Source organism: Esox lucius, chromosome 8 (genome assembly GCF_011004845.1).
Source record: "Esox lucius isolate fEsoLuc1 chromosome 8, fEsoLuc1.pri, whole genome shotgun sequence".
In the NCBI taxonomy this organism is placed as follows: Eukaryota; Metazoa; Chordata; class Actinopteri; order Esociformes; family Esocidae; genus Esox; species Esox lucius.
Genome location: NC_047576.1, coordinates 6,689,450 through 6,714,989, shown reverse-complemented (window position 1 = coordinate 6,714,989; position 25,540 = coordinate 6,689,450). Strand labels below are relative to the sequence as shown.

Genomic DNA, 25,540 nt, shown 5'->3' with positions numbered 1-25,540 from the left:
ATGATCGTGTAGGTGACTGTATCGATGCCTGTTGAAAACGCTGCAAACGTAAATAAATCGTTCAAATGTTCATTTTGTCATTCTTATTTGTGTCATGATCGCGTTTAATGTGTTTGTTCTTAGACTACGTATAGCCTATACGGGAAACAGTTTGAGATGTTTGTTGACGCTGCAGCTCCAACGAAGAGTGGATACGGCTGTTAGTTGTGGTAGAGTGCAGTGCGCACAAATTAACTTGTGATACAAAATCTGCATTTACCGTCGGTCATGTTTCATATTAATATCCTTTCATCATTTACACATACCAAAATCAAATACTCAACATAGGCAACACAAAAGGTGTGGTGTAATAAACACTGAGTTAACACATACATGGTGCACAAATTCAAGTTCAAAATGCAATGCAAGCTCTAAGTCATCTTACAGTAGTAAGGTGTGACACATTACGGTGACTGAAGGAAAGACAACAACCATTAGTTATAAAATCAATGACTTTATTTTAAAGTGTACAGACCCTACATAAATAGTCCCCCTTTGTGGAGGGATGGCCAACACACTCTGTGTGGTACCACAGGTGGTGCACTCGATCTGATAGGAAAAACTAGAAATATTAAATAACTGTTGTATTCTGAGAGTTCACCCAGTGACATTAAGGTAACCTATCCAAGGTGAATCCTAGTCTTCCAGCCAAGCGTCAGTCTGCTGCTGAATTAAGCTTCTTACCCAGTCGTCAGTGTCAGCCCCTGAGCTCTCCTCCCCACAAGCCCGACAACAGCTGGGAGAGGTCATTTGTACATAATATGGGCATTAATATAGTCTAACAGACACAGCATTTAAGTATACCTGGTAGAGTACTGCATACCGGTGTCATTTAACAAGGACATTGCTATGTCCAGCCTTGATTTTGTCACAGCCTCTTGGTCCACAGGGTACTGGACAGTTTCTGCTCTGCAAGCTAAAAGCATTCAGCTAAGTATAATGATGTTAACTTGTTGATGATTGATGGCCACAGAGAGAACACTGTTACCTTGCACACAAACACACCATATGTACAAACTCCCCAATACCATTCCTTCAGGTCACTCCGCTCTGCCACTGCTGGCCTCCTTATCATCCCTCGATCCAAGCTGCGGAGCTTTGGAATGCACTTCCACAATTCATCCGTGACTCTAAATCTGTTGCCATCTTCACCCACCACCTCAAGTCTCATCTGTTCAAACAAGCCTATCCCTAGCCCCTGCGCTATGTTGTTTGACCCACCCCCCTTTTTGTTCTTGTTTTGTTAGCCACCGTTTGTCTCATTGCTCTATCTGTAGTTGTTTGTTATGTATGCATTGTAAAGTGTCTTTGGGTCTTTGAAAAGCGCTATATAAATGTAATTATATTATTAGTATTATTATTATTACGATGTTGTGTCCTGCTGTTTCGGATGCACAACATCCCAGTAGCTGGACAATGTCTCCGGACAAGTGCTCTACATACAGTGGAGGGAAATTATTTGATCCCCTGACGATTTTGTACGTTTGCCCACTGACAAAGAAATGATCAGTCTATAATTTTCGTCTGACCTCTGTGATTGCCAACAAGGGTTTTGCCACCAAGTACTAAGTCATGTTTTGCAGAGGGGTTGAATACTTATTTCACTCATTAAAATGCAAATCTATTTATAACATTTTTCGACATGCATTTTTCTGGATTTTTTTGTTGTTATTCTATCTCTCACTGTTCAAATAAACCTACAATTAAAATTATAGACTGATAATTTCTTTGTCAGTGGGCAAACACAAAATCAGCAGTGGACCAAATTCATTTTTCCCTCACTGTAGAGAGCATAGTTTGATTTGTTTGAATGTTTTAACTGAAGCCATGTGAGATCCCTTCAATTCAAAGTCAGTTGAGGGTTAGAATGACATCACAGGAACAAGCTAATTTTAGTCCAGGTAAACACTCATAGAGAAAAAAGATCTAATGTGCTTTATTGCTCCTTCAATCCAAAGTGCATGAATACTTTATTATTAAAGCTGGTACTTTACCCACCTGTTCACATCCCCAAATGGGTCCAAATATAAAGATACATGATCTATGTAAATGCTATAACAAATCACATGATCCTCTCATACACCAGATGTAGTCATGGTCGTATCTGAATCAGTGAACGTTTAGGATTGCTTACAATGAGTGTCCAGTGTCCCTGGTGGCAATTGCCCCAGCAGCAACATGTTTTACAAGGATAAGAACAAAAACATAGAACTTACACACACCGCAAGTTCAGATATCAAGATACTGAAAAGGTAGAACAATTCAGAATTATTCAAATCAGAGACATTCCTAGGATTTACAGCTGTAGATAGGCAGGAAATTTGGGAGAGAGAAGGGATGACGTGTAGCAAATCTTTCCTTCAGTCACAGTAGTGTCGCTCCTTACCACTGTAAGATGACTTGTATTGCATATTGAACTTGGATTTGTGCACTGTTTAACGTGTTAACTCAGTTAGTGTTTATTACACCACACCTGTTGTGTTGCCTATGTTGAGGATTTGATTTTGGTAGGTGTAAATGATGAAAGGCTATGAATATGAAACATGACCGATGGTAGATGCAGATGTATCACAAGTTTATTTGTGCGCAATGCACTCTACCACAACTAAGAACCGTATCCACTCTGCGTTCGAGCAAACTGTTTCCCGTATAGGCTATATATACGTAGTCTAAGTACAAACACATTAAACGCGATCATGACACAAATAAGAATGACAAAATGAACATTTGAACGATTTATTTACGTTTGCAGCGTTTACAACAGGCATCGATACAGTCACCTACACGATCATTTCTGCCCAAGGATTTTCATGCCACGCCTACGTGGCATCTGGAAATGTCACCAGTTAATCCGAACTCCATTTAAACCGTAACACCCACTGCAAGCCCACCGCGGAGTCAACGCAGCAAAAAAGTGACGTAATTATAGCAATTGAGTATGATTCTGTATTCCTTTTGGTAAAACACGCTGTATCTGCCTTTCCAATGAAAACGAATTTATATTCTAAGGATTACAGCTTGTTTGGAGGCATGCATGCTTCCTCGCTTTCAAGTTGTGACTGATTGCCCTCAATGTAACCACAACCTTTATTTGTAAATCTCCCCCTGCTTTGTCTTCTAGGTAAGTAGCTGCCCTGGAATCGACTCAGTGTGGTTGCACCATGGAGCCTTGTCCAGGCAATATACAAGCTGTGAATCCAAATCTAGCCCCTATGTCCTTCACACTTTGGATGCTCTAAATGGTCACCTGTTGCTGACTAAACTGTGAGGGTGACTTGCTAGGTGTGTAATAATATTTTATAATTAATTCACACTCACTGCAGCGGCCAGTGTTTGAGTGGAAGGGGTTAATTTGGGATTTACTGTATGTTTGGGGAAAGCTGAAGGCTTGGTTGAATTAAAGAAGGTGGATGTTAAACCTTCCCTTTTAAGTCCCTACTTCCTGCTTAACCAGGATGGTAAAGAACCTGTCACCTGTCCACCTGGGGAGATTGACAACATGACAGAGCAGCCCGGATGCTGTCCGTTCATAGAAGTGCTTCTATTCACTTTTACAACAATGATTTTGAGATCAGAGAAAAAAAGAGATGACAACAGAGCACAGATCACTTCATGTGTTCAATTGGGAAGTGTTAAGGTTTTATTTCATACTATTTAGGCTTTTACAGATTTATTCAATTGTGAATAATGATAAAGCAGAAAACCATATCCCTTGTAAAAATTCTAGTTGATATATAGCATTTTTTCCCTCCATCCTGAAAAGTTAATTAAGAAATGTAAATGACCGAGCAAGGTGTTAAACACATTTTAGCCTAATTAATAGCAAAACACATTGATTCTGGTCTTCATTTTGACATTGTTCCAGGAAAAGTGATGAAATGTTGGTGTTGCTGGAGTTGCCTTTTACCAGCTTGTGCCTTTTCAGAAATGTATCTTTATTTAATCTGTTTCTAAGTAAAAAAGTTAAACCCAAACTACAATTGGATATATACACATTCGTACGGAGTGTCAGTGGATGTCATAGGTCAGCTCATTGAACAAATAGCAATGTCACACCATGCAATTAATCCGCTCCTGTCATACCATAATAAGAAATACCCGACCCTTTCTGACGTGTATTTTCCAATCCAATAGAATCCAACCCTGTGCCACGTGTCCCAGGACTATACAGGTATGAGGGGCCGCAGGGCTGGTATTAGACCCAGGAGCAGGACCACCAGGCTAGGGTGGATGGCCCCCGCGTGAGCCGCCTCAGGCTCCGGTTCTGGGATTGCGCAGTCCGTATAGGGTGCCACGCAGGCTGCGTAGGCCATGGCATGGGCAATGTAACTCTGCTCCTGGACCCCATGGAAGAGGTGAGCCATGGGGCCCTTGGCAAAGACGGCCACGTCCTCAGAACCATGGGTCTCAGAGTCCAGAAGCACGGCGGACTGCTGAATGTAACCGTTTGCAGCTGAAGGAGCGTAGGGCCAAGAGAGGTGCCAGGAAGAGGAGAATGAATAATGTGTGCAGTTATTTAAATTGAAAACCTGACAGGGGAAACAATGGTGACCAAGATAGAATAAATATGTAGTTGATTTGGTTAAGACTTTGATTGTTGCTGGTGTTATATGATCAACACATTAAACACACGTTAACATTCTTAGTGAGTGAATATTATCTTTGTCTTATTTATGCAGTCTATTTCATTTACAACCACAAGGTGGTGCTACACAATACAAAGAAAGTGTTCTTGGAGGGTCCTTAAGGGGCTCTTCTCACATCGTAACTGGGGGAACCCTAATAAGTTCTCTCTTAAAAAAAAAACCTTTCTAATGGTTCCTCAATTAACCATTTTGAAGAAGACTTTTGAGCAAACAAATAGATTTTTCAGTGTGGTAGTTTGTTCATATTCTTCTATACAAAATCTTTGAACTTTGCTTTTAAGAACTTTCCCCACAGTTTCAAAGTAAAGGACACTCCAAGAAACTCTTCTTTTACAGAGTAGAATGTCATGTTCACCAGTGCCTCAATGTCATTGACAAGTACCAGAATTATTTTCAGAAAAACAACAATTACCTGCTTCTGTCTCAGCCACGTTTGGACGTGATCCATTTACTAGCTTATATCCAGGTCCGTTTCCGTAGAGTAAGGTGGTAAAAGTCTTGTTATCATCACCCTTGTTACTGCTCAGTCCTTGAATACACAATACAGACCGGGCATAAATGAGATGCCATCCGCCTAGCTCGGATACGCATAAAGAACTGTCCTTATTGACAGTATGTCTTGGGCTCTCCAGACAGGCTGGCATTATAGTTCATAGAAGGATGAGAGCCTCATTAACAATGAGATACCTGTGACCCGGTTCCCTCTGGCGGAGTGACCTCCGAAGGAGAAGACGTGAGAGTGGTCAGCCGTGACTACGGACAGCGTGTCCAGCTCACTGGTCATCTCTGCCGCCCGCTCGATGGCATTGTCAAACTCCACCGCTTCCGTCAGGGCATGTTTGGCTTTACTGGCATGGTGGCCGTGATCAATTCTCCCCCTTGAAGTGGAAGAAAAGAACAATCATCAATTTGGTATTTTTGTCTTCCCCCACTCACACCAGCTCCAGAAGGATTTTGGAGGCTGTCAAATCTGGATAAGATACAGGAGAGAATTGTCACTGTTATCAAATAAATATGATCCATCAGATGTCAACACTAGCTTTGTAAAATTCTTGACAGACATGCATCAAAGTGCTTGAGGTAAGTAGCCCGGGCATAATTTATGACAACATTTCTGATGTATTTTACACCCCCCAAATACTGTCAAATTCAGTCATTTATACTGAGAACTACTTGTCGTCATCCTTTCCTCCTTGTCCTAGGTTTCTTGACTCTGGATGTCATTATTTTGGAAAGATGTTGCCCGCGGGCTTGTGGGTAAGTATCACGCTTAGAAATTAAGGGTTCTTTGGCTGCCCCAATAGGAGAACCCTTTAAATACATTTTTCATGTTTAATTTAGAACCTTTTTTTGTTCAATATAGTACCTGTTCCATAGTGAATTCTACATGGAGAATTATACCAAAAGTGTTCTACTTGGAACCGAAATGCTTCTTTCGAGAACCACCTTTTTGGAACCCTTTTTTTTTTATGTAAGAGTGTACAGTGATACTCATCTTCCACGAAGAGGTAGTAGCCTTTGGGATTTCTACTGAGGATCCTGATGGCTTTTTCAACCATTTCAGTAAGAGAGGGGTCCTTCTTCGAGTCACGTTCCAGCTCATAGCGACAGTCGCCTGGCTCAAACAGGCCTGGATGGGAAAACACACACAAAAAATTTAAAATACTAAAATTGTTTACAAAATATATATATTTTAGATGAGTAGACTGAGAACAGAATGGGTTTGCTTTAAATTGATTTCAAAGGAAGAGTTCAGTTTGTCTCAATAAGATTGGAAAAGGTCTAGATTTTTATGAAAAACTGCATCAATTTGCCAGTAACAATGTTCTTCATTGTCTCTTTACCCTACATGTCCAATTACTACACAGTTTGCTGAGTTCAGTGGTGGACTATTAAGAAGTTCAATCATGGTGGAAAATTTTTCACGATTTCTGTTTCTGGGAATGGATTACCCCTTGAACTCTGTTAAACATACCCATGAGGTAGTCTGTTTTTTCAGGATCCACAGTGTCAAACTCAGCTTTGTTCCACACGTACTTTGCATTCTATATGGGACAGACAATTGCAATGTAGTTAACGTTTTCTTAAAGATGAGTGACACCGTCTACCAAAAAGGGCCGGAAAGTTTTCTAAATGTCCAAATTCTGCGTGGGACAGGCCCACTGGTCAACAGTCATCACAACGTCACGGGGCACCAATTGTCAAAGTTGTAGTAGTTAATGTCAAAACATCTTCAGCCCAGAATAACCCAGTTGAAAACTGAGTCATGGATACAATTATAGGCTGCTAAGTCCACTGGGTCAATGTGCAGTGTCTGCAGCCATTTACCTTTTTGTTGCTAAGCCACACAGCGGTGAGGTCAACATTGTCGCCACGGACACCTGCGGACGATGCGTACTCTGGGTCCTTTACTGTTTTAGGAAACATATACTTGCGTCCTCCACCGAGAATGACCTGTCACAACAGACGCGGCTATCAACAGGCTGTAGATGGTGATTTTGTTCTCTTATCTGCGATGACCGCCACTGGTGTCTTACGTTGATGTCAGTGTTGTGGACCAGCTGATAAGCGATGTCACGGCACCCTGCCTGGATGTCTGCGGCGGTCATATCTGAGTCGGAGTACCAGTTTCGGTCGGCAGAATGACAGTAGCTGGCCGCCGGTGAGGCGTGCTGCACGCGGGCCGTGGAGACGATTCCAACCGACTTCCCTGGAATACACCGGAAGTGTTGTGCTCATGTCAAGATTCAGCCAACACTGAAAACATAAACGTGACGTTGTCCATTCGACTGGCATGTCACGAATAGTAATAGGCCTAGTTCCCAGGTAGTAATCCAAACCTCTTAAAAGGCCTCTTCTAAAAATCCATGCTGATCTAGGGAGGCTGACAAATAAATATTGTGCCAGACTGTGACATTATTTAACCGCTACCTGCCATCTTGGCGCGGTGAAGGACGGAGTTGACCTCGTTGCCGAAGGTACTGCTACAGTTCTTGCGGATCGCGGACGCACTCAGGCCCAAGGTGCCGTATCGGGCCTTCACTCCACATAGGTAGGCTGTTGCCGTGCCGGCGCTGTCGGGCATCTGCTGGTCCACGTTGTACGTCTGCCGTGTGAAAAACATTCACGTTAACAAACACGTGCCGGCTGTGTCTGTTTTTAGTTTTTAATTGAATAGTGTTTTTCCTGAATCGATTGTGTTACAGTGAATGGAAACATCTGGTAAAAACACTATAATTACACCACTAGTGGTATTGTTCCTATTATTGTTACTGTACTAAATTTGGGTGAGTTAACCACACCGTTATGCCCACAGCAGTGGGCTAATTCAAAGCAGATGAACACAAAGGCCTGACATTGCAGGAAAATGGAACTGTGGTTGAACGTCAACACACCAGAACATCAACACTCCAGAACGTCTGCACTCTAGAACATCTACACTCCAGAACGTCTGCACTCTAGAACATCTACACTCTAGGACCCTCAAACTCAACTCTGGACCTTGAAGCCAGTTCCATACCGTTTTGTCATTGCAACCCTCTAATCAGGGACTTATTTAATGGTGCAATGAATGATGAGGTAGAACAGAAAACCAGTAGACTCCGGACCTCGTAGGGCAAGAGCATCCCTTCTGTAAAATGTCTACTCTCTAGAAAGAAGATTTGTGAAAGGACCTGCTGTGGCGAACCCCTATAAGTTCTTAAGGAGAAAACATCATAGACTATTTTGAAGAAATCCTTTCAATTGCTCCATGAAGGGTTCTTTGCTAAGGTCGCGTTTGGTTCTTTACAGTGTATGATGGGAGATGTCTTTGGCGGACCTTAGATAGAGCAAGGTACGGGAAGGTGTCCATGGCCAGAACAAATTCCTCGCCGGTTCCGCCCTTCATCTGTCCTTTGAGGATGCGTGCTGCTGTCACCGTGGGGATCCCCATGCCTACATGGACACAAAAAAACCTTCTCCTTAAATACCCACAGCCTTTATACAGGTGCGCCTTAAATACCCACAGCCTTTATACAGGTGCGCCTTAAATACCCACAGCCTTTATACAGGTGCGCCTTAAATACCCACAGCCTTTATACAGGTGCGCCTTAAATACCCACAGCCTTTATACAGGTGCGCCTTAAATACCCACAGCCTTTATACAGGTGCGCCTTAAATACCCACAGCCTTTATACAGGTGCGCCTTAAATACCCACAGCCTTTATACAGGTGCGCCTTAAATACCCACAGCCTTTATACATCTTCTCCTTAAATACCTATACAGGCTTTATACATCTCCTTAAATACCCACAGCCTTTATACAGGTTCTCCTTAAATACCCACAGCCTTTATACATCTTCTCCTTAAATACCTATACAGCCTTTATACATCTCCTTAAATACCCACAGCCTTTATACAGGTTCTCCTTAAATACCCAGACCCTTTATACAAGTTCTCTTTAAATACCCAGAGCCTTTATACAGGTTCTCATTAAATACCCACAACCTTTATACAGGTTCTCCTTAATTACCTAGAGCCTTTATACATCATCTTCTTAAATACACAGAGCCTTTATACAGCTTCTCCTTACGCTCTTCCTTTATACAGTTTCTCTGTTGATATTTATTATTATAAAGCCTACAAGATTATGTTTTCGTTAATTGTTTGTAAACGGTTCTTTGCCTGAAATGCCTTTTGTCTTTGTGTTGAATGTTGGACCCTGGGAAGACTACCAGTTGCTATGGCACCTGCTGTTTGGAATCCAAATAAGCAAATAAACACAAATCTGTGTTTTGAATCTGTTTACCTGAAAGACTGAATTACACTTCTCTTGAAAGACTGAAATATAAAACCTTTCCCGAAAGAGACACAACCTTTATACACCCTGCCCTTTACCCTGCCCTGAGCTAAGATCAGCAAATTAGAAATAATGTTCTGCTAATAACCCCTGGTTATTTATTGGCTTTAGTGTTGGGTGCTTTAAAACACATAGAATAGAGTACAGAGATACACATAACCTGTGTGGCCTTTCGCATTAATACACACACACACACACATGAAAGATCGCACACACGAGCTCTGACTGACAATGCGTCTGGAATGTGTTCTAAAGAAATAAAAAAGGGATAACTGTCAGTCCAAACAATATTGTGGCTGGAAGTTTCATGGGGGCTCCAAATAGCAAATCCTTAGAGAGCACAGATTCATAAAACAAGATAGAGGATTCCACGTATATCTTGACAGTCATAAGATTATGAAAAACAGCCATAGATTTCGTTATAAATAATGAGTCCTAACCGGGACAGCGAATCTTTTATTACATGCTGTATTTGCAACTTACAAGCAAATGTGATCTCAATAAGCCGATGGCACGTTTGACATCTCAACCCATAGCTGTAGCTAGCACACTTCAAAATGTAGTCGTTGTGAATTGAGTACAAGAGTACAAAATATTACAATCCAGAGAGGTTTCTTAAGCCTAGTATAAACGCCTGGGTCTCTTTTACTTACCATCTCCCAGGAACAGAATAGAATTCTTAGCCCGGTGAACATTGGGCTTCAAACTCAGGGCCGAGTGCAGGGCCTGCTTTCCCTTATTGTTCCAGAAGCTTGGGTGCACCTCACGCTCTGAGAATGAACATCAGTATGTTGTCAGGCATGTTTATTCATAGTTATACATTTTCACTAAAGCATTTGTCACAAAGTGACGGACACCCAGCCTAAAAGCGCAAAGAGTGAGCAATAATGAACCCTAGAGAGGAGCTGGGCTCTGGTGGGTGACCAGTCCTCTTGTGGCTTGCCTGGTGCAGATAATAAGATATATTTTTTTTTAGATGACCAGCAGGTGTGGACAAACATACCCCTTTAGAGTAAATACCCACCTGGCTTTCACACCTTAACATGTTTTGTTATTCAGCAAACGCTCATATCCAGAGACACACAGGAATTGGGATTAACTATCATGCTCAAGGACAGAATGATAGATTCTTCACGTTGATGCCTCTGGGATGCTCAGATGCTCTGACTGTTACCTACCTGCTGCCTCCATATCATAACTGAGGATTCAAAACAGTCATCATTATGATAGTGAACTGACATTACTACCAGCTGACATTGCAGTCTATGGAACACAGCAAGTTTGGTTCTGGAATACAAACGGTTGGAGGGTTCTGATTCTAGAGTTAACAACACAGTGTAACGGAGTTCACTAGGCTTTAGTCTGTTTTACATGAACACATCTTGTTTTCAGAGAATTAGCTTCATGTTGCTAATACAACTGAACAGTTCAAACAGAGAATATGGGCCTTGCCTTTGTAAAATAAAAATATATATAATATAAACCACAGTATGTGAAACCGTTCCTCTAAAATACAAATACATACAGATTGCATAAAATGTGTCTCTAATGCCTGATTATACATCACGAGGGAGTAGAAACTGTCGATCACTGATTAATTTCAGATAACACATACATAACCCAAATTATTAAATGAGAATTTTAAAAGCAACTGGATTGTGTTTACCTGGAATCACTGACAACGTCCAGTCCAGCGATAGAAACAAGATTAATCCCACCGTAGTTAAGGTGTGTTGACCAACCATGATGAGAACTATGATACCATCTGAAGAATGTGTTGGAGTTCTCCAGCTCCCTTTATGAACATGCTGGGTTCAAAGGGCACGTGTGTAAACCTGGCCATGTGAAAGCATATATACACACACACACACAGACGTGGACATATCCACTCGGACTACGCCTCTCTCACACTCACACACACACACACACACACACACACTCTTATCAACCCTTCATGGGATACCATCATTTGGAACCTGAGCAACAGACACACGGATAACAGGGACAGTAATACAATGTGACTGTACAGATAACCAATTGAACAGGCATGAATAAACATATTAATTCATTTGAATTGGAGCCATGGAGGACGCAAAGGAACCAATGGAATGTTTTATTTTTTTGAAATATTCAAAACAATTTCCTACAAATGTAAAAAATACACGAACAAGGTCTGCATACAAAATAGATTCATTTTTTAAATAAATGAGTATAATGCTACACACTCTGAGAATTATTATAACAGAAAGGTATAAAACAACCTAAAATCTTTTCGCCGTTGACTTCCTGTTTATTTGTAATTTCTGTTTACTGGTAGACATTGTACATAGAACAAAAACAGGACAACATTTAACCTCGTCCCCACTGGGCAAGCCAACCATTCAAATTAATAACATGGTAAAAAAAAAAAAAAACACCTGGTAAATGTATAATGTGCTGTTGTCCAATCCAAGGACACAGAATATGTCTAGCCGCGGTCTAAGAACAGGATTGGGTAAATTACGTCCTGAATGTAATCTGTAACCTGTCCAAAACTGTAATCAGACATTTTTGGATTGCTTTCAGTGTTTCATTCCACTTTATTTTATGTATTTCCCCATAAAGATGTATTTTTTGTAACCGGTTGTAAAAATTCTGCTTTAGAGCCAAAAAGGTTCCATGAAAATGGTGTATTATGTCATGTGTGTGCAAATGCCCTGTGTCCTCAAATCCCCACGCTTTCAAACCTGGAATTTTGTGGGTAATTGAGGTATGATAGTGATTATACTTACAGATCATGCTCATATCACAACATATTACACGTCCAGCTCAACATGTGAGGTAAATTATTATTTGTTTATCGTAAACATCTCTGACTGCAAGGCTGGTCGTCATACAGTAGGGTTTCTTGTGGTCAGACATGCATGAGAGGAACAAACAAAGTAGTTTTTTTTCACTCCGACACTAGGTTTGGTCTGTATCTGGGAAATGTTTTGATCTCCACTGTCCCTTCATTGGCTTATGTCTTCAAGTCACGCGTGCTTCTCCGGGAACAGTGGAGTTCTGACTCAAGTCCATCTGCTCTACACAGATTAGCTGTTTTAGCGCATTCGGTCGTTCAAACCAAGCTGACTTGTACCACGGCTGGTGACATGTCTACAGAAGCGGTTGATAGCTGGTGGGATAGAGAGATGGGGGACACCAGGCAAGAGTGAAATAACATTATTCAAACGCATTTGGGTGATGAAAAATATAACACACTTTAAATCTAAACACCTCCAGTACATTGTCCTAAAACAAAATGTGTTGGTAATATCGGTCATTAGTTGTCACCCGCACTAGTTTAATCTTGACGAATCTGATGAGATCTGCTTATTTTGACTTGGCGTTATGACTGCAAGAAAGTTAGATTGGCCCCTCTCTGGGCCCGGGTTCAAGTTCCAGTCAAGACCCCCCCACTGAGTGGTCCGCAATACGACGTAGGAATCAAAGTTACAGCCCTGCATCAAAACAGACAGTGTGTCATTTTCTCATCAGTCTTTGGGGATGAGCCCACTTAACAACCCCATTTCTTCCCCATCGTCCGTCCCGTCCAAACCAATGTTCCGACACACCTTCCACGGACAACGCGGGCGTGCTAACACGGAAACCCGCGCCCGGCACGCGTGTCCCGACCAGTGTCGTCATCTGATCAGGAGCCAGAGGAGGCAGGCTAGGCCGAGCAGCGGCTCAGGCGGGAGGCGTGTCTGTCCGCCCGAGGCGGGCGGGGCTGGGGGGCAGTCGGTGTAGGGCGGGATACAGGCTGCGTAGGCCATGGCGTGGGCGATGTAGTTCTGCTCTTTGACCCCGTGGAAGAGGTGAGCCATGGGCCCCTTGGCATAGATGGCCACGTCCTCGCCGCCGTGGGTCTCAGAGTCCAGAGGCACGGCGGACTGCTGCATATATTCCTCATCATCTGGCACCCAGAAAGTTTGGGTCAGTGTCCATATTCATACACAAACATTTACAACAAACGTCCCTACAAACCTTTATGAAAAAGCGACATCCACGGATACACACGCTCACATTTATGCATGCACGCAAGCTCTCTCACACACACACACACACACACACACACACACACACATTCCCATATACTCAGGAAATAAGCTGAAATGTCAATTTAACGGTTGATATTTGTTTTTCACGACTTGATAAACTGAAGAGGACAAGATTAGGGATTTAAAAATGAAATCAGTTCTCGACTGCCTTAAATTCTTGGCACAACACACAGTCTAATGTAACGCTGCCCTAACCGCCCTAATGTACTTACAGTAATCCACTAAAGTGATGTTTCCTCTTGTCCCGTTGGCGTGCACGTAACCAGGCCCATTGGCGTACAGAATGCTGGTGAACGGCATCCTGTCATCCGCCTTCTTGGGTGCCAAACCTTAAACGGTGAAAATGACCTTTCATGCCACGAAACCCAAATGAACAGGAAAGAAATCGCAAATAAACAGTGATACGACACCCGCCATCCATTGAGGATGTGAGTGCACGCCTCGGCCCGAGGACGTGTGTACCGAAGATGGGGTTTCCCCGGGGCGTGTTTCCCCCGAAGGTGAAGACATGGGAGTGGTCTGCCGTGACGACGGTGAGAGTGTCGGATTCTTTGGTGAGCTGGGAGGCCCGGTGCACCGCCCGGTCAAACATGACGGCCTCGGTCAGCGCCAGTTTGGCGATGCCGTCGTGGTGGCCGTGGTCAATTCTCCCTCGTGAAGACAGAACAGGACTGGTCAGATGGTGTCTTTAGTGTGTGGACAGTGTGGCTTGATGATTGGTTGAGCTGGTGTGGGGGGGGGGGGGTGTGAGTCACTAAAAACACCAATCAGTCATTGTGACATTTGGGTGACCATTTCAGGAGCTTGGGTTAGGATGTCCCAATATAAACAATACTATTTAATATATATATATATATATATATATATATATATATATATATATATATATATATATTATTATAGTAATTATTTTCTAATAAAAAACAATTCAGCTGCCGTTACAACTACAATTGCAGTCAGTAATTACAATATCATAAATGATTAGAAGGCAGTCAGGCTAAATTCCTCATCTGAGCCGGTCTGTGCCTGTATCAGAAACAAAGTATGTATAGTAGTGTGGGTACTGTATGTGTAGTAGTATGGGTACTGTATGTGTAGTAGTATGGGTACTGTATGTATAGTAGTATGGGTACTGTATGGATAGTAGTATGGGTACTGTATGTGTAGTAGTATGGGTACTGTATGTGTAGTAGTATGGGTACTGTATGTATAGTAGTATGGATACTGTATGTGCAGTAGTATGGGTACTGCATGTATAGTAGTATGGGTACTGTATGTATAGTAGTATGGGTACTGTATGTATAGTAGTATGGGTACTGTATGTATAGTAGTATGTATACTGTATGTGCTCTGATGAAATGGAGGTACTCATCTTCCACAAAGAGGAAGAAGCCATTGGGGTTCTTGCTAAGGATCTGAATTGCCTTCTCTGTCATCTCAACGATGGACGGGTCACGTGAGGCATTCCGGAAAACCTCAAACCGCATGTCCTTCGGCTCAAAGAGACCTGGCGCCACAAGAGGGAAACAGACATGCCAGGGGAAAGAGACATGCCAGTGGGGGAAAAGAGAAAAAAACTGGGGATAGTTTTTCACCTTGTGGTAACAGTTAATGACAGTATGTTAGAGTCCCACAGTCGCAACGTCTATATCAAGAAGACTTCAACTCCCAGTCAAAACGTCTGTGAAAGTCTATAATTTATTACTTAGGGCAGGATTCAATTTGAAAAAGGGTTACAGACATTGCGGTGTTAGAAGACGATGTTTCTGGAGTCTCAACCCGTAAATTGGCCATAAAAAGCCACAATATCCATAAGACATTTGGGATTTGAACCAGGGAGGACGACAGATGGTTGCCAGCAGATTCTTTACTCTAAGAATGTTTCTTACATCCATATTTCTTCTCCACCACCAAAGTGTGTATGTGTGTGTGGGTAAAGCCAGCCTACCTAGGAGACGATCTGTGGTCTTGACGTTGATCTCATCAAACTGCTTTCTGTGCCAAACATACTGGGAATCCTTGCCCTGAAACTCGACATGGATCGAGGAGGACACAGTGAGAGTCGTAGAGTCCATTGAGGTCAAGAGATAAGACAGAATCTGTCATACCAAGCATTTATACCGGAAATCAAAGATTAAAGAAAAGGTTGATGTGGTATATTCCTCCGGTCATGTTCAACGGACAACGACAGGTGGTTCAGTTTGTAGCAACCGCCTTGTGGGTTTGATATAATAATTCTCACCAGTATTTTAGTGATGCCAAATTTGTAATTAAGGCTTTGCTTCACTGGAACAACTCCCAGCGGATTTGGGACAGGCGACGTTGACAAACGCCAGCCTTGACACACTCTCTAGCCTTCCACCTCGACTGTGCTCACAGGTGCCCAAGATGCCACAAAGAGGCGCTGGAGTGTTACAAGGTAAGACGACCACATTTGCCAACGGTGCAGCTACCTGAGGCAGGGACTTCACCTCCGGTTCAGGGAACCCATTTTAGGTAAATCTTCATAATTGTATTTTTATTTATGCCGTTTCCTGATTCGCTGTTTCACCACTGGTAGTCTGGGTCTTGTTACTGATGGGCACACAGAGAACATGCTCTGGGGCCACTAACCCAGTTATGAGGATATCCGGCAGTGAAAGGTTAGGCAGCCAACCAAAACCTACTTACGGAGCCTACAGGCGAGAGCCTGCCCTACTTAGCAGATTTGAACAGGACAAAAAACATGATTAAATGTGAAGAATAGCAGCAGTGTGGACTGGTTGTCATAAGGGGTTGGTTGTGACAGTGCTGGGTAATCACTTTAAGATAAAATGATGGAGAGGTCATCCATGCGATCGATTCTACTCTGGATCACAAAACGTTGAGACTTTTTAGTGCGTTGGGCTGTTGGCATTCTCAGAGGACCAACTAACGCAAGTATTTTCCTGTCGGTTGTCCCTCCCCCACCAGCTTCAAAACACAGTAACACTCACTCTGTAAAGGTGACTGAGCTAAATGACTACAACACCGTAACACTCACTCTGGTCATCATTGGGTGCTTTGTGAGGCTGAGCCACATCCCCTCCATCATCATCCCTGACACTTTTGTCCCAATGCAATTTACATACCGCCACAGGTGACATCATAGCCACTGCATGCCACAGGTTTTCAAGTGCTGCTTATTCAAGTGCGGCAGGGGGACCCCACAATCGGGGGGTGATGGGAAACCTTGGGTGGAAGGCCGCCTGGTGCAACTGGATCCTTGACTTCCTGATAGGTCGTCACCCAGGTGGTAATGTGGGGGGCAATTCCACCTCCTGCTCGCGGGTATTTAATACAGGCACCCCCCTGCCCCCTCCCATGGGTGCCTCCTCAGCACCCCTCCTCCAGCAGGTCCATGTTAAACTCAATGGGAATGCTGATGACACAACAGCGTTAGGTTCGGAGAGGAGGCGTGGCGGTGTGGTGCTGGTTAAATAACCTCTCCCTGTCCTTAAAAAACAAACCGAGGACCGACACCTGACCTCGGGAAACAAATCAGATGGGGATGGCGCCGACCAGAAACGGTCTGACCGCAACAACACAATGGTTACGGGGCCCAGCAGCTCTTTCGACCTCGGGTGGAAATTCGATACATCCCAGAGGACCGTTACTCATGCCTACAGATCCACGATCCAGAATGTTTTCTCAGGCTGAGCCACCGTCCGGTCTGCCAGCTGCTCCGCCCCCCACAACCATATGACCGATCAGAGTGAAGCGGTTGGGTTCACGCACCTTTAGCTGCACTGAGCCTGCCCTCCAGGTGCTCCAGATGGGCCACATTGACCTTAGCTAGCGAACCCTGGGCTACTCAGTGTACAACCTTCTAGCAGACAGAGACGCTACAGGAGCATCTTAACCGAGACAGAAATACTGAAAAACAGCTTCTCTTATTTTATAAAATATTTACCGGTATTATTTAGATTTTGTGTTCTAAAATTGCACTGCACTTCCTTAAAGGTGTTTTTACTGGAGTTACACCCAAGACAACATCTGCTATCGCAACTTTCAGACAGGGAATTTGCTCTTTGGGATATGTAGATGGCATGTTTTTTAACTGGCAAATCCTCTACAGGTTGAATGTGTAGCTGATCTGGGGGACAGAGTGGGAGAGTACCTGTCGCGCTTTCCTCCACACATCAATGAGGTTCCTCTTGTCTTTGCGATCCCCTTTCCGGGATGAAGAAGTGGGGTACTCTGGATCTGGGGTGCCCTTCGGGGTCATGTACATCCTCCCCCCACCCAAAATCACCTGTTCCCCCACACAGTATGGGAATACGTTAGTACAAGTTACGGCAAAAGACGCACGCCCTAAATACTTGTGAATCGTGTGTGTGTGTGTGTGCGCGTGAGTGTAATATGCCCAAAATGCAACACTGAGCAATGGAAATAATACAGTCCTAAAAGGATCACACCTACGGTTGGCATTTCTTTCTGCGGGGCAGGAAGGTGCTCTAAACCCATCATGTAAGTAATTTATGACGCTACGTATCACAAGGCCACAGGGCGAGGACTTACGTCAATGTCAACGTTGGTCACCAGCTGGGTGGCAATGTCCACGCAGCCCTGCCGGCGGGCACTGGAGGGCATGTCGGCATCGCTGTACCAGCTTCGGCTCACCGAGTGGGCGTAAGCGGCGGCCGGAGAGGCGTGCTGGACACGGGTGGTGGTCACGATGCCCACAGACTTCCCTGGAACACAGGCGTGCCGTAAAGTCCCATTGATTACTGCCGCGGGGGGGGGGGGGGGGGTGAGCAGTGTCCATGTCACAACGTTTGTTTGTCACATTATATTTCAGGCCAGCATCTTGGGGCACATACACGGATGCTTCCGGAACTTCTACATTTTAAAGGGGATTTCTGCGTCAGCGTGAACCGCAAACTCAACCCCAAGGATGTCTGGGAAATTCACTGTATTTAAAGTCTTCTGTGTCCAGGCCGTTGAAATGACCTGGAATTCATCCTTACCTACAATAATTAAAACCTAATTACATGAAAAGTTCACTTAAGGGTTTCCCTTTACAACTATATAACCCCACCCTTTATTATTGGATGACTATTGTTTACAGCAGTAGATAATGACTGAACATTTGAACTTCAGATAAGGTTTCTGAGATAGCAAATCATGAACATTGTCCAAGCTCCGCCTTCAGGGTTTCCGTTATTACCTAGATAAACTGTTTACCTGGAATGAACTGTTCCCCCATTCCAACTAATTCCAACCAGGAACCTGGTCAAATTAACCTGGCTCTACCGGACACTTTTCTTAACTAGTGTCCTCAAATTGTATCCTGACATCGGCAGTAGACTAGACCTAGCTAGCTAACAAACAATTAGAGATTTTCTTTAAATATTGACTGGGTGTGTAGATAGCACTGAGAACTCTTCTGTGGTGGTCAATGAGACAGACCAGTGCTGAGACTAGAAAACATTTACTTACTAGTAAGATCTGTACTTTAGGAATCATAGCTGGAAAACCCCTTGTAAAAATGTAGAAATATCTTCAGACTATTAAAAGATTTTGTTTTTCAAAAAAGACGATCTGTGTTTTGCGATATTGCCCTCATGGGATCTCATCCATTTCAAGTTAATGCCTCTGTCTGAGTGCTACTAACAAGCTGAGGGTGGTGCGTTTAGCTTGATAAAATGCTGCGGTGAGGTCTAGCACAGAGTATGTGTGTGTGTGTGTGTGTATTTTGTATGTTTTGTGTATTTGGTACGTTTCGTAGTTTTTGTTCATTTTTCGTATTTTGTATGTTTTGGTGTATTTTGTAAGTTGACTTTGCCTTGCTTGTCTGTTGAAAGTGGGCACACTCGTACTGCGGTACACCTTACCTTGTGCTTTAGCACGATGTAGCACAGAATACACTTCATTACCGAAGGTGGTGTTGCATTCATAGGCCACTGCGTTGGCACTGAGGCCCACGGTCTTGGAATTAGCCTTCACTCCACAGTGGTATGCTGTAGCCGTGCTAGCGCTGTCTGCTACCTGCTTATCGACACTGTACGTCTGTACGGATCAAAATATAAACACAAATTAGGGAATGCAGATGGTGTACGGTATTGTTTAAAATACTGTATACCAAAATGTTTTGACCGGGTTTGGTAAATTTTCCAAATGCCGTCAGACATTTTACAATGATAACCCTACACTAAAACCTTCGAATTCACTACAGGTTTGCATTTCTTGCCGTTCAGAAAGAAATGTGTGTCACAACAGGATGATCAAATTAAGAAACAGCATCTGTAGGGATAAAGAAGTACCATAACAACTAGGAGTTTTACCAAGAGGTTTGGATCAATACGAGTAACGGTGCAACAAATACTGCCCAAAGTCCAAAGTCACTTTTTAATCCTTGTAAACAAGTTTATCACAAGTAAGATAATATTGTACAGTGCGCAGTGTTTGCAGTGTATCGGTGTTGGAAACATAGGGAAAAAGCTGGGGTCATTCAATCACTGTCAGGTATTGACATCTCCATTCCAGTGCATCTCTATGAATGTGAAACTGAAACAGGCCCCAATGAGACCAGAACTCATCGGAGGAAAATGCTGGGCTACAAGTTTGAACTCTCAAATCTATGTAATCATCAACCTAATTCTTCTGTTTCCAGATTTTACCGCAATGGTTGCATTTACATTTCCTGTGTCAAATTCTACTTAATCTGTGGAACACTTCCCCCCCCCCCCCCCCCCCCCCCCCTCAAGGGACTTAACTAAACAGGGGTAGAATGGGATAAGATACAACATGTCAAGACAACAAAGCATGCAGAATGAACTAACAGCCACACACACACACCACAATATTCAAACTCACACACAGATACATCAAACCACCAAAACACCCAGCCATACACAAACACAAAGATACAAACACCATTCATGAACAGATACACACAACTCCCAGCCACCACCACAACACACACATTCACAAACACAAAAGCACACAATTCATGCACAGACACACAAACACACCAACACACACCCAGCCATTTCGGTGTTCCCGATGGCTGGGTGGCAGAGATGATGCATGAGTCTGTTCAAGTCTCCACTGAACATCTGGGCTAATGTGGAGCACTGATTCCTATCCTCATTCATTCCCAGTCTGGTTTCAGACCACTGCTGGGATGAGCAACAGGTCCACATAGAGCTACACAGCTGTAGAGTTGCACTCAATCTGGATCGGAAAAGCGTTAGGCATATCCATCACTTGTCTCATGTTAGAGACATGTCTATGTGCTGAAGCCTACACCTCCTCTGAAAATCAAAAGACACTATAAGCCGGAAGAGGGTTTTTAGTCCCTGTATGAACCCAAGTACGCTAAACTGTTGACTATGGGTATTGAAAGACAGATTCAAAGCATTGAGTGAGTGAGAGGGTTTAGAATGCGTTCCAACCTTAGAGAGGGCCAGGTAAGGGAAGGTCTCCATGGCGAGTACTGTCTCTTCTCCCGATCTTCCCTCCATCTGGCCCCTCAGGATGCGAGCCGCAGAAACAGTGGACACACCCATTCCTGAGTGACAGATTAAGATGACAATGATGTTGTTGATAGGATTGAATCTCCCTGGCGTAAGATGAAACCTAGTATGGCATCTCTGCTATTGATCAAATTCAATCTTCATCCTTCTTTGTACTCCTTTAATCTTATCACAATCAATTAGAGAATGGAATCCTCTGGGGTGTGGCATCCATTTTAGGACATTTAAACTTGGATGACCAAGAATGTCGGCGTAGCAAATTGTACATCCTGAAGAGACAAACAAGTGAACTGTTATTTAGTGAATCAAATTATTGCTCAAAAGCTCCACGCCTATGAAGTGACAATAGTAACAAAAAGCTTTTGCTTCTCAAACTTTCTTGTCCCTGTATGTTCAATGACTTTGGATGTCTTGAAAAGCACCTAAAAAATAAAATCATGAGTAAATTACAGAGTATCCTGCCACTCAACACAAAAAGCACTTAGTGTTTCTCTAAGTGTGCATCCCAAAGCAGCTCAACTCTCTTTAAACACATTTGTTGGATGCACGCCCGAGCCTCACAGCTATAAAAAATAACTACAATTCCAATTATTTATGCAACAGATTTCTTCCAGTTTTTCTCCTGTAATTGACAAAGAAATCCCCATGCTACATAGTAAAGTCCCCATGTTCGGCAATGCCAGATAATGCCATGCTTAACATAAAGGCCATCTGGTTATCGTATGTCTATGGTTCCAGCTCTTTACCGTCCCCTAGGAAGAGGATGATGTTCTTGGCGCGGTGCGTTAGGGGGCGGAGTCTCAGCGCGGCTTGGAGCGTCTCCTTGGCCTGAGCATTCCAATAGGCTGGCTCCCTCTCTTTCTCCTGATTCGCTATATGGGAAGAAACAAAAACAAACGGAATATTTCATGTTACAGTCCAGTGAACTGTGAATACATCTTTCCTCTGGCACTTTTAAACATTGGAATACCTTTGGGGTAAAAAATGGGTTTTGAGGAGAACGAAAAGGACAAAAGCAGCTAAGAAACACCTTGACGTCTCCAAATCCTACCCGTGGAGAAAGAGGCGTCCGCTGTCATGATGGTGTTAGGAAGCTGAATAGAACATTATGGCATGGAAAAACAAACACTCCATCCATCCCAGGGTGTCATAACACTGCACATAAGCTGGATTGGCCACACACACACACACACACACAATTCTTGCACTCCACTCACACATTTGACCACACTTGCTAACCACGGCGGAGGTTACCTGCGAGCCCATTCACACGTCTGTCTGCCCTGACCAGAGCTAATTTTACCAGCAGGGACAATGCCGCGGCTGTCCTCCAACATTACCTTCGGTGGAAACCAGTCCGGCAGCGGTCAAGAGCAGGAGCTGGGCCAGGAGGAGCGGCAGGAGCCCGGGGGCCCCGCACGGCGATGGTGTCTGCATCGCTGTCCAGGAGGATGGAGGAGCTCTCCCACCGACCCACACGGCACTAAGGAGGAGGGGAGACTATGCCTCTCCAGACCTCCAGCCCAGCCTTTTAAAGCTCAGGGTGTGTTGCAAGCGAAGGCCCGAGCCAGCTCATAGGCTTAGGCAGAGTGTGTGCGTGTATGTGTGTGCGTGCGTGTGTGTGTGAGGGGGACCACACAAGACCATACTGCCACAGTATCATTCTTCACTCCAAGGAGCCCCTCTCTCTTCTCTTTGATTTTAAATTGTACTTTTGTTTTAAAAGGCTTGATCTTTTTTTTCACCCTCTCTCCACCTCTCTCTGTCTCTCTCACTCTCCAGCTTGCTGTCTAAAAATGTGTATTATTGAAATGTAAATTACCCTTTGATGTGGCAAACGCTCTAATGTGTATTTCTCTGCGGCAGTTAATTTAACAGAAAGGAGAAATGGCTGCCCAATTTGTGTTGGCATCCACATAATGAAAATCACAAATTACTCTTTTCACTTCTGCCCTGGAAAAACAGACAAATGTGAGAATGTACAGTTCACCATTTGTATTCTGCGGGACATCATTTTTGAGTTGTGAGCCATGCCTCCTACGTTTGAAAAGTGTCACATTTCCATTTTACTCATTTTAAAGTGGATATTTATCAGGAAACAAAACAATGTGAAATGTGTTGTCTGCATGTGAGAGACCCTCTGTAGTTTTAATAATCCAGTAAGTCTGTCTGCTTTTAGCAAATAGGATGAAAATTGGATTGCATTTTTCCCCCGTGAGCTAAAGGAGACTGCCTGTGGTGTCAATATTCTTTCTCCCTTTATACGCGAAAACACAAGCTTGTGTGTGAGACGTGCCAACATTGTTCCTAGACTCGTGCAACCAGTGACCGACTTAACAGGGTTTGGTCTTAATGTTGAAAGTCGAATGTTGTTCGACTTGCATCCTGTTACCCGGTTACCATGGCAAACCTCGGTCCCTTCGCCAGTGACTCACACTGAGCGGCAGATTGTGGTTTTTAGTCACGTGCACCTAATGAAGCGCCTAATAAAAAAAAAAGGAAGAGGAAACAGAGCAGAAGGGCCTTACGTGATACGACAACAATAATGAAGGGAAATGATTGCAGAATATTAAGTTGAATTGGGGAAGATGTGCATGTGCAAGTCATTATATTTACATGTACACCCCTAACCAAAATACCAGAGCAGACATCGGAGCCCACGAACCTGTGAAGGCATGTCTACCCATTGTCGTGAGAGATCTGTCTCCGGACTCGAGAAGGAACGCTGGCTTATGTAAAGAGTGTACGGGTTTCCCTCAAGACGAGTGTAAATGCCAGTGGCTCCATCTGTCTTAGCACAGTTTGTCCCCCCATCAAGCATATTATACCCCTGTCACTTGAGTATTTACTTAGAAAGCATGTTTACTCAGGACGGTCTTACAGGCAGAGGTTTATTTCTAAGGCACCAGAATAACGTGAAATAATAATAATTAGAAGATTATGGCTGTCATCATGAGGTCTTGAGAAGGACTGGTTCCTACTGTGGGAAAGATGTCAGCAAAGATGTCAGGATGAACATGAAAACATGAGTGGCACTGAAACTCACCCAGTATCGGGTGCACAGGTAGAGAGCACGGTAGGTGGATAGGACAGTTTACATTTAACAAGGATTACCTCATCTGATTACAAATATGTTATTAAAAATTATTTTTGTTTGACTGGATTACTTGAAATATATGTATATACACTCACCTAAAGGATTATTAGGAACACCTGTTCAATTTCTCATTAATGCAATTATCTAATCAACCAATCACATGGCAGTTGCTTCAATGCATTTAGGGGTGTGGTCCTGGTCAAGACAATCTGACGGTCTGAGTATTTCACAATCTGCTCAGTTACTGGGATTTTCACGCACAACCATTTCTAGGGTTTACAAAGAATGGTGTGAAAAGGGAAAAACATCCAGTATGCGGCAGTCCTGTGGGCGAAAATGCCTTGTTGATGCTAGAGGTCAGAGGAGAATGGGCCGACTGATTCAAGCTGATAGAAGAGCAACTTTGACTGAAATAACCACTTGTTACAACCGAGGTATGCAGCAAAGCATTTGTGAAGCCAAAACACGCACAACCTTGAAGCGGATGGGCTACAACAGCAGAAGACCCCACCGGGTACTACTCATCTCCACTACAAATAGGAAAAAGAGGCTACAATTTGCACAAGCTCACCAAAATTGGACAGTAGAAAACTGGAAGAATGTTGCCTGGTCTGATGAGTCTCGATTTCTGTTGAGACATTCAGATGGTAGAGTCAGAATTTGGCCTAAACAGAATGAGAACATGGATCCATCATGCCTTGTTACCACTGTGCAGGCTGGTGGTGGCTAGGTGTCACCATGCAATTACACCACGATGGCTGTCTGTGAAGGACAATTTTGTTGGCTCTAGAAAACATTTGCTATTAATCCTAGCGTATTAGTAGTCATTTATCTGTTATGGTTTCACAAAAATATTAATATTTTCATTGTAGATGACTGGAACTTTTAGCTAGCTAGGTTTTGAAATGTTTTACACATGTCAATGAAACAACACCACGTCATCAGTTTTAATTTAACAAACTGCTAACTTAATTTAACAAACTGCTAACCAAGGCCAATGGACAATAATTAAGTTCCTGAAAAGCAAGCTAAAATTTCCAGAACCTAATTATTGTCCCTTGGCCTTGGGTAGCAGCAGATCGTTTCATGTACTTGTCTTTTTCCTGTGGCAAACAAATGTAATCAGTGAGCTTAACATAATACTACCTAGCTAGCTAGCAAATAATGTAATGTATGCTAGCTCTCTAGTTAACACTTAGTGTAGCTACATTACAAATTAAGGCAACTACATGTAACAAAAGCAGTTTGTCAGTTATGGATATGATAATTCTATTGTGATAGGGGACAAGTTGAGGAGTTTGAGTTTGTTTTTTTACTAATAACATTTCCACAGACTGCGT

At 43.3% G+C, this 25,540-nt stretch overlaps 2 protein-coding genes and 1 long non-coding RNA gene across 4 annotated transcripts; 1 reads left to right on the top strand and 2 right to left on the bottom strand.

The window, feature by feature from the left end:
* The first annotated feature begins 1,904 nt into the window (after positions 1–1,904).
* Positions 1,905–4,681, top strand: LOC105026909. Its single transcript, XR_004576025.1, has 4 exons — positions 1,905–2,291; positions 2,792–2,975; positions 3,161–3,321; positions 3,494–4,681. It is a non-coding gene; the product is annotated as an uncharacterized LOC105026909 (long non-coding RNA).
* alpi.2 (alkaline phosphatase, intestinal, tandem duplicate 2) lies at positions 4,492–11,330 on the bottom strand. The gene is made up of 11 exons (XM_010898704.4): positions 11,192–11,330; positions 10,179–10,295; positions 8,506–8,621; positions 7,617–7,791; positions 7,223–7,395; positions 7,014–7,139; positions 6,661–6,730; positions 6,181–6,315; positions 5,373–5,564; positions 5,098–5,214; positions 4,492–4,568 (listed from the first exon to the last, which is right to left on the bottom strand). Exons 1-11 carry the CDS (start codon positions 11,268–11,270, stop codon positions 4,552–4,554), a joined length of 1,317 nt encoding a protein of 438 aa, XP_010897006.1. The 5' UTR covers positions 11,271–11,330; the 3' UTR covers positions 4,492–4,551.
* Positions 11,331–11,673: 343 nt separating this feature from the next.
* On the bottom strand, positions 11,674–24,254 carry alpi.1 (alkaline phosphatase, intestinal, tandem duplicate 1). 2 transcript variants are annotated; one of them, XM_020048749.2, is made up of 11 exons: positions 22,444–24,254; positions 21,850–21,975; positions 21,023–21,138; positions 19,460–19,634; positions 18,144–18,352; positions 17,743–17,877; positions 15,553–15,628; positions 14,977–15,111; positions 14,067–14,258; positions 13,817–13,933; positions 11,674–13,459 (listed from the first exon to the last, which is right to left on the bottom strand). In XM_020048749.2, exons 1-11 carry the CDS (start codon positions 22,538–22,540, stop codon positions 13,188–13,190), a joined length of 1,650 nt encoding a protein of 549 aa, XP_019904308.2. In that variant the 5' UTR covers positions 22,541–24,254; the 3' UTR covers positions 11,674–13,187. The 2 variants fall into 2 exon arrangements, with proteins under 2 accessions (XP_019904308.2, XP_019904309.1); XM_020048750.2 differs by having other exon boundaries at positions 18,144–18,316; positions 22,444–24,253.
* Between the last annotated feature and the right edge of the window lie 1,286 nt (positions 24,255–25,540).